Genomic DNA, 16,063 nt, shown 5'->3' on the forward strand with positions numbered 1-16,063 from the left:
TTAACATATAATCCTTTCCAGCCAAAAAGGGGAGCTATAAGCTGTTTTTTACATAATTACCAGGTTAAGCTTTACTGCTTTGCTGAAAAAAAAAAAAACATTTATAGGGTTCCATAGCTCAAGCTTAAATTACACACATAAGTGAATGAGTCAGTTGAGTTACTTTCGCCCCCCCTCTAGAGTTGCTGTCGGGCCAGTATTTGTACTGGCCTGGCTGGTAAATATTGGATTTGTTGCCAATGATGTTAATAGGAAAGAGATTATAAGGCCAGTTTTTTCCATAGAAAAGGAGACAACCTTCTCCATCCCTTCCCATCTCTTTTCAATCTGTACAGAATTTGAGATAGAAAGAGCTTGTCTGCACATGAACAGCGTTTGCTGTGCGTGTTTAGAAAACAGAATGCTCTATCACAGTGGTGTCCTAGGCAATTGATTCTCAGGGCCTTTTCACACCAGAACATAGTGCGGGAAAGGCCAGTTTTGTGCACTTTTCCTGTACTGCAGGTGATCATACTGCCCTTTTGAACTGCATGCAGGTGCCAATGTATTGTTCATGGCACTCCAAGTGCAGATTGCAAACGCAGTGTGTTTGCGGGTACCAAGGTGCATGATACGGCAGTACCATGTGGTTTGGTGCAGTGCATTTCTAAAAGTAGTGCAAGCTCTACTTTTCCTATGGTCCAGTGTGTTAGGCAGCCCATTCAAATGAATGAGCTGTTAAAACATACAGCATTGGAACACGCAGGCATCGCATGGTCCTGGTGTGAATCACTCCCTCTGAATTGTTTATTTGTAAAACATTTATTAACTTGATCAACATACTTTTTTGTTTGTATAAATAAAATGTCTTATGGGTATGTTAATCCCCCAAATAATTTCATTTTATTTTTGTATTAATTAAATGCAGCCCTCAACAAAGCTTTTTAATCCCATAAAGACGTATCCTACTCAGGTTGGCATCCCACTTTACAGTGGAGGAGTGCTGTTAGGATTGGCTTAGCCCCTCTTCGTTTATATTCTGAGGGAAGGAGCCAATCAGGGTCTTGGATACCAACAGCTAGAAGAAGGAGGATGTACCTCTGAGGTGGAGAGCTCACCCTGGAGCCTGGGAGAAGGAATAGATCTGCTGAAGGCCTAGGGCCTGAGTAGAGCAGCATTAGCATCACATCACCCTTCCTGTATTTAGTGGAACAGGTTTTTTTCAGGACCTAGAAGGATGTTTTACTGTACTTTACTACTAATGTTATGGACAGTTGTATATGTTATTTGCACCAATGATATGACAAAAAGTTGATTTTCACATTTTATCACCTGTTCAAGTAAAATTGAAAGCAAAGATACTTATCGGCTCTTCGTTGTCTCAGCCAGTGAACAGAATTTCATGGATATTGTGGGTTAACCTAAGCTACAATATGAAGAATTGTTTTCTAACTGTGCAAGCCTGGTCAGCTCCGGAGAAGGTGGTTAGGGGACAGAAATCACCCTTCTGGCGGTGAGAGAGAACCCCCTCACATTATATGCGACAAGTGACCCGGGCTCCCATGTGACATAGGCCTGAGATGCTTGCATGGATTCCCCAAGCCCTGACCTGGACCAGGACAAATTGCAGGGCCCTACATGAGTGGTGATCTGGGTTATAAGGGGTTAACAGGACTATGGACCAGGAAGATGAGTCAGTGAGGACTTTGGCCAGCATCTGTGCACGTGGACAACATGTGAGCTTGGGCGCTGGAAACAATGGGTGGGTGAAGCTCTCTCTGTGGGGGGAGTCTCAGCTGCACGTGCTGGTCATGCATACTGAAAATGGGCAGCCTGCTCACAAGTTTGTGCCATTTAGGTCCATTGTGGCTGCCTTTGGGTGCCTGTGCAATCGCCTTTAGAATTAACAACTTTGTAAGGCTATAGTCCATCTAAATCAGTGGTTCTCAACCCCCAACAGGCCATGTTTTGGGAATTTATCTTAGATAAAATAGCTGTCCAAAATACCAAGCCATTGACTCTTGATTTAAAGCACCTGTGCAAGATAAAGGAACACCTGCAAACATGGCCTGTTGGTACTTGAGGACTGAGGTTGAGAACCACTGATCTAAACAGTTTCATATGTTACCAGGCAGGGCCTAGTGCAAAATTGTTGGTAATACTACAAAAGGATATTTTAAAATCAGGCTGACCATATATATATAAATCAACAGTCTATGCAGAGTGGGACCCAAACATGTCACATTAGATCCCCGCCATCACCTGTAAACAAAGGGCTTCATGGCTCCAACATATCACATGAGAGCTGCAAAAGAAATACAGGTGACAGTAGGGAGCTTTTGAGGCATATTCGGATCCTGTCCTGTCTAAGTTTTGGTGCTGAATACACTGCCCACACACCCAAGTGGTGGAGTATATGAAATTCAGCGATCTTATAGTGTTTATGTGTTTGTATGTATTATATGTGGTGCTTGGGGGGCATTTTCTTTTCACAGCACATTTGTTCTTTCCATTGATTGTTAACACAGGTGAATAATTATCTCCTACTGACCATGAGGCCGGGTTCACACTGGTACGACAAACGCTCCGACTTTGGGAGCTCATGTCGCCTGATGTGTGAAAATCAATGTTTCCCTATGAGAGCCATCTTAACTGGTCCGACTTTGAAAATGCTCCCTGCACTTCTTTGGCCCGACTTTGATCCTATTGCAGCCCATTGAATATCATTGAAGTCGAATCAAAGTAGGATCCTTGTCCTAACCATCCAACTTGTGACATCTGATATGGTGATTACAGCAGCAGTAAAAGAAATTTATGTCACCACTGGGATTGTTTTGATTGGTCAAAGGACAAGTCAGACTATCACAAAGTTGGATCAAAGTAGTATCCCGTTCATTCAATTTGGTTGGATGAAGGACCGATGTAGGACTGATGTCGCAGAGCAAATTAGGATGACAGACGTATGACTGTCGTGTAGTATCAGTGTGAACCCAGCCTAAATGCAAGGGCATTTTTCCTCCCACTCACTCTGGGGCCTTTTTTTTTTACCTATTGCCAGTTAAATAATGCTAATTGCTGCACTATGCAAGCTGTGCTGTATATTACATACTCCTTATCAGCCATGCCCCTTTACACCATGCCCAGTATTCAGCACTATGTAGTCATGTCTACTTTTCAGCACAGCGTACTGCACACCATACATCCCTGTAAATTTCTGTCCCTCTTTTTTTTTAATTCTAAAATTAAGAGGTAGGGAACCAACACTAGCATCAGAAAAGTTAAAAGGCGTGTGCAGTATATACAGTGAAGAGGCTCATGTTCTTTTTAACCATTCCTCTTTAGGTCACGCGCACTGTTCAACTAAATGCATACCGTTCACTGCTTGCTGTAGTGGAGAAAATACCCTGACCACCAGTGTTAGACCCCATACACACTATACATAGTTACATAGTTAGTCAGGTTGAAAAAAGATTCAAGTCCATCCAGTTCAACCTTAAAAAAAATAAAAAAATAAAATAAAAAATATCGTACAATCCAATATACCCAATTTTATATCCTCAGTTGATCCAGAGGAAGGCAAAAAACCCCAGCAGAGCATGCTCCAATTTGCTACAGCAGGGGAAAAAATTCCTTCCTGATCCCCCAAGAGGCAATCTGATTTTCACTGGATCAACTTTACCTATAAATGTTAGTACCCAGTTATATTATGTACATTTAGGAAAGTTTTCAGGCCTTTCTTAAAGCAATCTACTGAGCTGGCCAGAACCACCTCTGGCGGGAATCTATTCTACATTTTCATAGCTCTTACTGTGAAGAAACCTTTGCGTATTTGGAGATGAAATCTCTTTTCCTCTAGACGTAAAGAGTGCCCCCGTGTCCTCTGGGTTGACCGTAAAGAGAATAACTCAACACAACATTTGTTGTTTGATTTCCTTTAGATTTACCAAAACCATGTAGTGCAAGGGCCTGCCTGATTGCATACAAATTGAAACTCTTAAGGTTTGACCTCATATTATATGGCTTTGGTAAATATGAAGGAAAAAATTTACAGAAAATTGTATAGTGTGTATCCAGCTTTAAGGGCGAACTTGGCTATTGACCACCAATCTATGGGTGGCCATACATGGATCAGTTTGTTTTTTCTCAATCAACCAGCAAGCTGTTGAAAAAAAAAACTGAGCGGATTCCCCCATCCACACAAGCAAGGTGAATGAAGGAATCCTCCCCACTGTGTTATCTGATTGACTGCAGCGCGGAAAACTTTCCAACAAATCGGTTCAAGAGAAGTTGATCATTAGAATGGGAACAACCATAGATGGATTGAAATTCGTCCGGGTCTGCTGATTCGGCCGAACATCGATCCATCCATGGCCAGCTTAAGAATGCAATTCTTTACTGGCTACCAAAGTAAGAGGGCACTTCATCACTGATGCAGCAAGGTAATGGGCCCTTTTTTTTACTGACTTTCATATAAGGGGTACTACACTTTCCTGTTGGAAGATGAACCTTTGCCCCAGTCTGAGGTCCAGAGCGCTCTCGAGTAGGTTTTCATCAAGGATATCTCTGTACATTGCTGCATTCATCTTTCCCTCGATCCTGACCAGTCTCCCAGCTCCTGCCACTGAAAAACATCCCCACAACATGATGTGGCCACCACCACGCTTCACTGTAGGGATAGTATTGGCCAGGTGATGAGCGGTGACTGGTTTCCTGCAGACATGACGCTTGCCATTCAGGCCAAAGAGTTCAATCTCTGTTTCATCAGACCAGAGAATTTAGTTTCTCAGGGACTGAGAGTCCTTCAGGTGCCTTTTGGCAAACTCATGGTAGGCTGTCATGTGCCTTTTACTGAGGAGTGGCTTTCATCTGGCCATTTTACCATACAGGCCTGATTGGTGGAGTGCTGCAGAGATCTTCTGGAAGGTTCTCCTCCACATAGAAACTCTGGAGCTCTGTCAGAGTGACTATCGAGTTCTTGGTCAACTCCCTGACTAAGGCCCTTCTCCCCCGATCGCTCAGTTTGGCCGAGCAGCCCACGCTAGGAACAGTCCTGGTGGTTCCAAGCTTCTTCCATTTACGGATGATGGAGGCCAGAAATCACACCATACATCCCTGTAAATTTCTGTCCCTCTTTTTTTTTAATTCTAAAATTAAGAGGTAGGGAACCAACACTAGCATCAGAAAAGTTAAAAGGCGTGTGCAGTATATACAGTGAAGAGGCTCATGTTCTTTTTAACCATTCCTCTTTAGGTCACGCGCACTGTTCAACTAAATGCATACCGTTCACTGCTTGCTGTAGTGGAGAAAATACCCTGACCACCAGTGTTAGACCCCATACACACTATACATAGTTACATAGTTAGTCAGGTTGAAAAAAGATTCAAGTCCATCCAGTTCAACCTTAAAAAAAATAAAAAAATAAAATAAAAAATATCGTACAATCCAATATACCCAATTTTATATCCTCAGTTGATCCAGAGGAAGGCAAAAAACCCCAGCAGAGCATGCTCCAATTTGCTACAGCAGGGGAAAAAATTCCTTCCTGATCCCCCAAGAGGCAATCTGATTTTCACTGGATCAACTTTACCTATAAATGTTAGTACCCAGTTATATTATGTACATTTAGGAAAGTTTTCAGGCCTTTCTTAAAGCAATCTACTGAGCTGGCCAGAACCACCTCTGGCGGGAATCTATTCTACATTTTCATAGCTCTTACTGTGAAGAAACCTTTGCGTATTTGGAGATGAAATCTCTTTTCCTCTAGACGTAAAGAGTGCCCCCGTGTCCTCTGGGTTGACCGTAAAGAGAATAACTCAACACAACATTTGTTGTTTGATTTCCTTTAGATTTACCAAAACCATGTAGTGCAAGGGCCTGCCTGATTGCATACAAATTGAAACTCTTAAGGTTTGACCTCATATTATATGGCTTTGGTAAATATGAAGGAAAAAATTTACAGAAAATTGTATAGTGTGTATCCAGCTTTAAGGGCGAACTTGGCTATTGACCACCAATCTATGGGTGGCCATACATGGATCAGTTTGTTTTTTCTCAATCAACCAGCAAGCTGTTGAAAAAAAAAACTGAGCGGATTCCCCCATCCACACAAGCAAGGTGAATGAAGGAATCCTCCCCACTGTGTTATCTGATTGACTGCAGCGCGGAAAACTTTCCAACAAATCGGTTCAAGAGAAGTTGATCATTAGAATGGGAACAACCATAGATGGATTGAAATTCGTCCGGGTCTGCTGATTCGGCCGAACATCGATCCATCCATGGCCAGCTTAAGAATGCAATTCTTTACTGGCTACCAAAGTAAGAGGGCACTTCATCACTGATGCAGCAAGGTAATGGGCCCTTTTTTTTACTGACTTTCATATAAGGGGTACTACACTTTCCTGTTGGAAGATGAACCTTTGCCCCAGTCTGAGGTCCAGAGCGCTCTCGAGTAGGTTTTCATCAAGGATATCTCTGTACATTGCTGCATTCATCTTTCCCTCGATCCTGACCAGTCTCCCAGCTCCTGCCACTGAAAAACATCCCCACAACATGATGTGGCCACCACCACGCTTCACTGTAGGGATAGTATTGGCCAGGTGATGAGCGGTGACTGGTTTCCTGCAGACATGACGCTTGCCATTCAGGCCAAAGAGTTCAATCTCTGTTTCATCAGACCAGAGAATTTAGTTTCTCAGGGACTGAGAGTCCTTCAGGTGCCTTTTGGCAAACTCATGGTAGGCTGTCATGTGCCTTTTACTGAGGAGTGGCTTTCATCTGGCCATTTTACCATACAGGCCTGATTGGTGGAGTGCTGCAGAGATCTTCTGGAAGGTTCTCCTCCACATAGAAACTCTGGAGCTCTGTCAGAGTGACTATCGAGTTCTTGGTCAACTCCCTGACTAAGGCCCTTCTCCCCCGATCGCTCAGTTTGGCCGAGCAGCCCACGCTAGGAACAGTCCTGGTGGTTCCAAGCTTCTTCCATTTACGGATGATGGAGGCCACTGTGCTCATTGGGACCCTTCCCCAGTTCTGTGCCTCGATACAATCCTGTTTCGGAGGTCTACAGACAATTCCTTGGACTTCATGGCTTGGTTTTTGCTCTGACATGCAATGTTAACTGTGGGACCTTATATAGACAGGGGTGTGCCTTTCCAAATCATGTCAAATCAATTGAATTTACGACAGGTGGACTCCAATCAAGTTGTAGAAACAACTCAAGGATGATCAGAGGGAAACCGGATGCACCTGAGCTAAATATTGAGTGTCATGGCAAAGGCTGTGAATACTTATGTACATGTTATTTTTTTGTTTTTTATTTTTAATACATTTGCAAAGATTTTAAACAAACTTCTTTCACGTTGTCATTATGGGGTATTGTTTGTAGAATTTTGAGTAAAATAATCAATTTAATCCGATTTGGAATAAGGCTGTAACATAACAAAATGTGGAAAAAGCGAAGCGCAGTGAATACTTTCTAGATGCACTGTAGCTATGCATATCCTTTGAATGCTAATCTGTTTTCTCTTATGTGCACCCAAGGGGGCTACAATATGTGTTATTATTATTACTTTATTTCTGTTTACTATGTGACATTACATTTTTTACTTTCAAGGCCCCTTTCACACGATCGGCCGCAAAGATCTGCCTGTCTGTTTTTAAGGCAGATCTGAGCAGGCCACCTATGGACTTGTATGGGCAGGCGGATGTCAGCGGAGATGTGTCAGCTGACACCTGCCTGCCATGTGATCCGACAAGATCCGTTTTAATCCGATCTTCCCATAGAGAGCAGCGGGACTCTGAGAGGTCCATCCCTGCACAGTGAGCAGAGACAGACCTGTCATCCGCCTGCTCAGCGGGGATCAACGGAGCCATCCCCTGCTGTGCTAGTGGAGTCCGCTGAGTGGATCCGCCCCGTGTGAAAGGGGCCTTATGCCGTATACACACAGGCGGACTTTTCGTCATCAAAGGTCCGACTGTCTTTCCGACGGACTTTCGACAGACTTTCGAACGAACCAACTTGGCTACACGCGATGACACCAAAGTCCGACGGATTTGTACGTGATGATGTACGACCGGACTAAAATAAGGAAGTTGATAGCCAGTAGCCAATAGCTGCACCTAGCGCCGTTTTTTGTCTGTCGGACTAGCATACAGACGAGCGGATTTTTCGACCGGACTCGAATCCATTGGAAAGATTTGAAACATGTTTCAAATCTAAAGTCCGTCTGATTTTTGACCAAAAAGGTCAGTCCAAAGTCCGATGAAGCCCACACAAGGTTGGATTGTCCGAAGGATTCGTTTTGGCGGACGAGTTTGGTTGAAAAGTCCGCCCGTGTGTACACAGCATTAGAGTTTCTCAGGATGATATAATTCATTTTTTATAACTTAGGGGACCCCCAACTTATAAAAAAAAAAGCAGCAAAAAATAAATAAAAAAATGCTTAGAGCTGCCCCTGGAACTGAGATTATTAGTTTGCATTTTTGTTAGGTCCCAAAACAACATGTCCCTATTAAAAGCAATAAATTGAATATTATTAGAGGTATTTAATGTAGCACTGAAAATTTATGCAGCACTTTACATACGTCAATCTCATCGTACCCTGCCCTCAAGGAGCTTAAAATTAACATATTAATATCTTGGGATCCCAAGATTTAAAGTGAAATGCAGAAACAGCACATCTCTGAACTGGTAAATGGAAAACATGAGGTGGGCCATGTGTAAGTAGGGAGAAGACAAAGCAGAGAATAAGCTCAGTGATCCCATCTGAGATACTGTATATCTACTGCTTTGCATTGGCTTGCTTTATCTGAACAACTGAGCTGTTAATTGGTGTAATTTTGGCAAACAGTGGTGCAGCCTAGAATACTAATAGCATTTAGGAACTTGTTTTCTTATCCTTTGATTATCCGCATAATCATGATAAATATTTTGTAATAATTTTGTGCTTATGCAACAGTGTACTATTTTACAGTAACATTTTAAATGCACTTTCTATTTATAGCACATTCATTTGTATTTCTTCTAAGCACGCTTTAATCTTTGGGGTTTTAGAGATGATCTTCTTCAGCTTTTGTATTTTAGTTAGTGGGGATTGTTGAGAAAAAAACTGTATAATATTTGGCTATTTTCGGACCGTAACCTGCAACAACCATGCAGATCAGTAATGTCATACCTCTTAATATGATTCTTGGTTCTACGTCAGTGACTCAGAAAGCACTAAAACCACTGGCCATAATAAAGACAGTCAGGGAAACCCCCACACAAAAAGCTTTTCTTAATTGTTCCCCTCCCCACCTGTTTCCCTAATCTTGGAGCAGAAGGTAATTTATCTTTAGTATATCCCACTGGTTAATCTAAAGCCTCGTACACACGATCGGGTTGTTGGCCAACAAAACCATGGAATTTTGTCCGAAGGGCGTTGGCCCAAACTTGTCTTGCATACACACGGCCACACAATTGTTGGCCAACAATTACAAACGTAGTGACGTACTAGACGTATTACACGGTTTTTCAGCTCTTTATCGCCACCCTTTGGGCTCCTTCTGCTAATTTCGTGTTAGTAGAAGTTTGGTGAGTGTTTATTCGCACTTTTCATTTCGCCCTTTTCAGTTCATTTCTGAACGGCCATTGGTCAACCAGACATGTTGCGGAATCGGAGGAGATAACGGGTTATTTATAATTGGCCTTGGAGTTATTGCTTTGACATTATTTTTTTGGTTGAATAATGATTTGATTTGGTATATTTTCTATATTTTTGGATGCATAGAATGCACGTTTTGGTTAAGTTCTATTGGCAGATAGCATGTCTAATTGTATTTGTTTTCTTTTTTTAATGCACAATAAAAAAAATTGTGGAGAATAATACTTGGCTATGTGTGTTACTACATTTTGGGAGTAGGCAGTTACATTTTAAAAAATACAATGTAAAATTGACAAGGGACACCAACATAGTTGTATCTTTGATCTTAAAAACTACGGGATAATAGTGTTGTGGTAACTTGCCCAAATAAAAAAAAAAAGCATAATAATATATTTCTTGATATCACTAGTAAAAAAAAAGCCTTTGAAAATTTGTTTGCAATAACTCCATTAGTATCACCGGCAAAGCAGCTTCATTATTATCCCATTAAAGAAGAAGAGAATGTGCGCTGCATTTCGAGATCTCATAATTTGCCACGCCACGAATGTTAATTCTCCATTACGACCGCTAGTTTACAAGACCGACCGCTTCTGGCTCGTCCTTGCTTCCGAGCACGCATGTTTGTACTTTGGACTTTTGTCCTACGGACTTGTGTACACACGCTTGGAAAATCTGACAACACACACATTTGTCCTCAGAAAATTTTAAAACCTGCTAGCCAACATTTGTCCGTGGAAAATCCGACAACAATTGTCCGATGGAGCATACACACGATCGGATTTACCATTAACAGCCTATCATCGAACATTTCCTGTCGGAAAGTCTGATCGTGTGTACCCTGGCTTTAGACTGTGGTTTGCCCTTGCATACATTGATAGAGCACATCAGATTCAAATTATCTGCATGGTTTTTGTTTATAAATGAACTTTTTAATCAAGCTGTATAGCAATCCACATGTGACTGTGCACAACAGAGATGTTCCACTCACCTGCGGATATATTGAGTAGTTTACATGCTGTCTCAATATCTTTTAGAACTTCCCCTACAACCATAGTCTGCATTTGTTCCAAAGAATGGTCCTCTAGGTGTAGTGATGTTTGGTATTCCAGCTCATGATGAAGTCCTTGACTGTCTATGACAGGGCATTGCTCGGGTTCCTTTTGAACTTCTCTTTGTGCACTTGGCAATAGACTTTTGGGAGCCCAGTTTCCTCCATCACCACTGTACAGCATGTCACAAAATGGCAGGTAGTACCCAGGTGCACCCTCTTCAGGAGGCTTATCCAAGCTAGTCAGTGAGGAATCCTGTAGCTCCAAGTGCGTCGCAGTAGGAAGGTTTGTTCCACTGCTCCCCATGCCGTAAGACTGTAAGCAGGAATACCTGTAAATCAAATTGTAAACATTCTCATTTTTACTGCAACATTCTATATTCATCTTATAGTTATACTTTGTTCTGCTTTTAGTCGTGATTTCAATTACATTTTTAGTGAAACAGGTCAAACTTTAATAAATTTGGTGCATCAGTCTGTAGTTCAGAATAAGTATTTGCATAGCAAAGCTGGATACTGTAAGAGATGTCTCTTTTTGAAGCCACATACACTATAGGTTTTCAGCTTTTGCTGGGATTGTGTTCCAGACACATTTGTGTATTTCACATGTAACTTTGATTTTTCTTATAACCTATAGAAGCCATAAGCTATTGGGTCCTTCAATATATCAACTCAAGTGTGTCTGACAGCAAAGCTCAGAACTCAGTAAATCTGTTTATAATATAAAATCTCAGTGTATTTCTGCACATAGGGAACAGCACCGTAGGGGCAAAAATTACAGGATGTCTCCTGCACTCAGCATCAATTCCTACCTGTGTGACTAGTGTTATTTCAAATCAGGCTGTGTAATTTTTCTCTTCAAGGGGATCCTAGCAGTGGTAGGGCAGGCTCCCGATCATGTAATCAACATGATTGGCTGTCACAGTTATCACGTGACAAGGAGCCCATCCTACTGGCTCTTGATGTTCACTGTGTAACCAGGAGCTGTCAGTGACAGTGCAGTCACAGTGCTAAGAGCATATTTTGTGCTAAGCATGCTGCATGCACAAAATATATTCCAGCCATATGCATTTATATGGGGAAGCATAGCATAAGGCCCAACCCTGTGCCACTACATGCGGGAAGGGGTTAAAGTAAAACTGTGCCCAGACTATGATAATTAAACTTTACACATATTCCTAACAAGTTGTAAAAAGGTTTAAACCAAGCCATCCGTGACTTACAGTATCTAGCTGCTTTTAATGTGAAGTTACTCCTTCTCAAGGATCAAGGCAAAGACTCTGAAGTTGGGTTTTAGTTTGTTTCTAACAGCTTAGAAAGATCTACTGGGTGTTTACATGAGAGGGCTAACATCTTGCCAAGATCTGTTCTCATTAAAAGCGCACTGCCAGTATAATGAACTTTGAAAATGAGTTTCTTCACAGCCCTACTGCAAACACAGAAACCATCATCATATGTATACTGCCATTATAAACATTCTGAAAATCATAGTTGCCTTGGCAAAATGCTGTTCTTCTGTTTTTAGTACTTTCAAAGACACTGGCTTGAAACAAGTATGCAAGTTAGAACTTCTGGCTGTAGCCACTGGGATTGTTTGTAAAACCGACAGGCAGACTCCTGGCCTGGCTGCACTGCCACCCAAATGCTTCCACAACACCCCCCCCGATACTGGTGACCCCCCCCCGCGTACGCCCCAGCCTGGAACAGACTTGGCGCTCTCCTCCTCTCCTTGTTGGCTAGCATAGCCAGGAAGGGATGTATTGCAATGCTATGTGCATTGCATTACTTTCAGTGTTGCCCAGAGGAGGCATGCAGGGAAAACTGTGATTGCTATACACATGTTACATATCACCACACCCGCCAAAGTGAGAGCAATAATTCTAGCACAAGACCTCCGCTGTAACGCTAAACTGATGACCTAAAGGGGGCTTTTGAAGCGTCACCTTTAGAAAATATAGGGTACTGATGTATGTCACCATTTTATGGGCGCACACAAGTTAGGTTGAGGCGTTTCCTATGCCTTTGCGGTAATTTATCAAGAAATAAAAGTCAGTCTTGCTGTCTTTTTTGGGGGGGGGGGGGGTGCTTCAAAATTCTCTTCCTATAGGCTCCTGAGATGTAAATGCAGCCCCGGGTACCACTGATGATGTTTAGTAAGAAATTATCTGTGAAATTATTGTCATGTAGTTAGCTATAAAGTAAAGTTAGTAAAGCTCAGTGATAAAACAATACCAACAGCACTTTTTTGCTGCTAATTGAAGTCCAACAGCTTATTCTTATCTCCAACCCAACAGAAATGAGTAAAACAAAAATGGATGTTTAATTCCTAATAGATACCCTCTTCTATATTCAAAGAAACTTAGTTTTAGGATAATTCGTTCTTGCCCTAAATGACCCTAGTGTTTTGGTGCCTATAGAAATATGCTAGGAAAGTTAAATTGCAAGCTCCAGTAGTGACTGATGTTAATTCTGAATATTTACTCTGCAAAACATTGCAAAAAATATCAGCACTGTGTAAATACAGGTTGAGCGGATAAACCACCAGACATGATTAAACTGATACCCTGCAAAGTAAGAAGGATAACTAATGTGGTTGAGCAGCATGGCAAAATTAAAAACGCAGGACGCCGTCACAAGCAAACATATCAAGGGACAAATTTTCAAAGTCAGAGTGTTAAAGCTTCCTTTTCTAAATGGAAATAGGTTCTTCTTTTTCCTCTTGCTGCATTAATATGGCACTATATTTGCTACCCTTCCACCCCCTGCTCACTGGGCACAAGGAAAGTGATTACTCAAAGTAACCATTCAAATTTCAGCTCTGCCAAACTTAGAACCTAGAAAAATGTTTGCGCATTGGTTGCTACAAAGCTTTGCAGACTGCAAAATAAACCTGGGTGACAGATTGTTAATATATCTTGGTTATCTTAATATATCTTGGCTCTGTTTAATGACCTGCTCAATAGTTAAATATACACACAAATGTATTACATGACTGTGTAACTAATACATAAACCACTAACTTACTAGGTTAAATCCAGATTTCTACAAGACAAGGAAGCATAGAGTGGTGTTGGTTTTACTAAAACAATTTCTAAAAAGATGCATCCCAAACTAACATATTTTAGTGATAACTAGACTTCATTTGACATATGTCGGTACCTAAAATATTGCATTGTAAACTAAAAAGTATTGTCCATTCCTATAAACTAATAGCAGTTTATGTTTTATTAGATTATGTTCAATTCACCAGTCCAATCTCTTTTGCCAATTCTATATACGTTGCTAAGTGGTGTTTAGAACACTGAAATCCCATATATTCCAGTGGATGAACATAGATAAAGACATCTCTAAGCTTGTTAAAGGGACCGTCCCTAGCATAATAAAAGACCTCCCTTTGAAGGAATAAGACTTAAAAGATGGTGACATGAAGTGGCAGCCATGACCATACCAAGGTCAAATGGTTTAGCCTCACAGGATATTTTGTCATATTAACACTTATGTTAGTTTTAAAAGTGAATTTTGTAAATGTTTGCTGAAGTTATCCAGTCTGCAGGAAGACAATTAAAGGTAAACTAGATATGGCTTCCATTTGGAAGCCGCAAACCGTACCATGGTCACACATGTAGATTTTACTTTTGCTAACAACTACGTCACTGTGCTGCCTTAGGTCATCTATTCACATCATATTGTACATAAGAGATGTAACTAGCAAACATACATGTATTCACATATAAAACATGTACATTATAGATATGAAATGCTACATTTTCTAAGCTGCGAAATAATTATATATAAGACTACGCCCTTAAGCTGCCTGCTTTTCAAACAACTCCGTATTATAAAAATGTTAGAATTTAAGGTGTTTGAAACAGAACATTCTATAAACAATGGCAAAAAATAAAAATAAAAAATCACGGGATCCAAACAGTGACATATAATCCTACGGCATACAGAGTCACCTGTTTGTGTCATCTTAAACGCTTTCAATATGGCTCATTCTTACCTGTTTAAAACAGAAGAGATTTCCATGTGGTATTCAGATACGAGACACTGCTTTTGGTTGAAGTCATAGAAATATATGCTTGGGTATCTTAAGAGTAAGTGCTTGTGAATAATTGGATGATAGGATATAGGATCTGTGGGTACCAAACTAAAAACTAAGTAACAGTATGGTACAAACCCTAAATATAGTGACATTATTTATACCTAATGGCCTTACAGTTAGTATTTTGCTTGGAATACAGAAAAATAAAACATCGAAAAGGCACAAAAAAATCTGCAATATGGAAAAATATTAAGGATGTTAAGAAGATCATAAAATATTTAAAACATTATATCTAAGTAACGGGATTTAAGTTCTAATGCGTAAAATGAAGCATTGTTCTTTTCTCCATTTTGTAAGTTAAAATGTAGAACTTTACCTGTCCAGAAAGTGAAGTGCCACCTTGGGATATCACAGTGTCATTTGTATCAAGTCACAGACAACTCTCTTTCACTTCTGTTTGACGTTCTCTCTCCCAATTTCTATTCCCTTCTCTCTCTTTCCCTCCTCTTTTTCTTTAAGGCCCTCTCTCCTCCCTCTGTCTCTCGCTGACGATGCTTTAAATCCTGGAAGAGACACGTGTCCCTGGTGCAAAGGATGTCTCTTCTATTTCTTCCTCCTCTCCTTGCTTGCCTGTTTAAATACCTTGCATCTCCCAACTTCTACCTTCAGTTTTTTTTTTTTTTCTTCCTATTCGTTATCTTTAAGATAACAAAGATTTCTTTGTTTTTTTGTTTCCTTTTTTTTTTTTCTTCTTCTATCCTTTTCTAGTTATTTCACTGTTTCTATGATTTTTGTCTTCTTTTAACTCATTTCCTTTCTATAACTGTCTTTACCTCTATCCCTTCTTTTCTGATTCCCCCTCTGAAGTCTCCCTGTATTCACCTTCTGTCCTTTTCTTTCTTGTTTCTTATTCTCTTTCTCTCTTCTCTCTAGAGGAATCATCTTAGTTTATATAGTGCTATCCCGTACCTGAGTAAACACACCCTGTATGCTCACATTTAACAGGTGCAGGACCTGCCCGCTTAACTCTTCAGTGACACTATTGTGACATGTAGCTGAAAACTGATAACAACTAAGTCAAGAGCTGGAAATTCCTGTAACTTGCATTTGCCAACAAATGATAATATCTATAATCACTGTGACATATACACAGGTATATGTGAATTAACATACTACTGCACAGAATATTTACGCTACAGTCACACCTCTGCATTTGTCATGGTATGTTAAATCTTGCTTTCTGCATCTTATGTGTAGCTTTGGGCAAATTTTCTTTAGAGATAATGAACATCTAAAATGCTCTGAAGAGCAACTGCATAAAAATCAGAGAGAAATGAATAAGAGAAAAGT

The 16,063-nt window shown here is 40.7% G+C and overlaps 1 protein-coding gene across 2 annotated transcripts in view; it reads right to left on the reverse strand.

Annotated features, from left to right (window-relative positions):
• Positions 1-15,772, reverse strand: part of SPDEF (SAM pointed domain containing ETS transcription factor) — a 41,375-nt gene extending 25,603 nt beyond the window's left edge. Inside the window, exons 1-3 of one of the 2 annotated variants that reach the window (XM_073616004.1) lie at positions 15,090-15,772; positions 14,672-14,804; positions 10,609-11,000 (exon numbers count right to left, since the gene is read on the reverse strand). In XM_073616004.1, the coding sequence (XP_073472105.1) occupies positions 10,609-11,000; positions 14,672-14,697 (418 nt within the window). In that variant the 5' untranslated portion in view covers positions 14,698-14,804; positions 15,090-15,772. The remainder of the gene's footprint in view (positions 1-10,608; positions 11,001-14,671; positions 14,805-15,089) is intronic. The other variant, XM_073616005.1, reaches the window with a different exon arrangement.
• Positions 15,773-16,063: the final 291 nt, after the last annotated feature.

This window comes from Aquarana catesbeiana, linkage group LG02 (genome assembly GCF_042186555.1).
Source record: "Aquarana catesbeiana isolate 2022-GZ linkage group LG02, ASM4218655v1, whole genome shotgun sequence".
Taxonomy (NCBI): domain Eukaryota; kingdom Metazoa; phylum Chordata; class Amphibia; order Anura; family Ranidae; genus Aquarana; species Aquarana catesbeiana.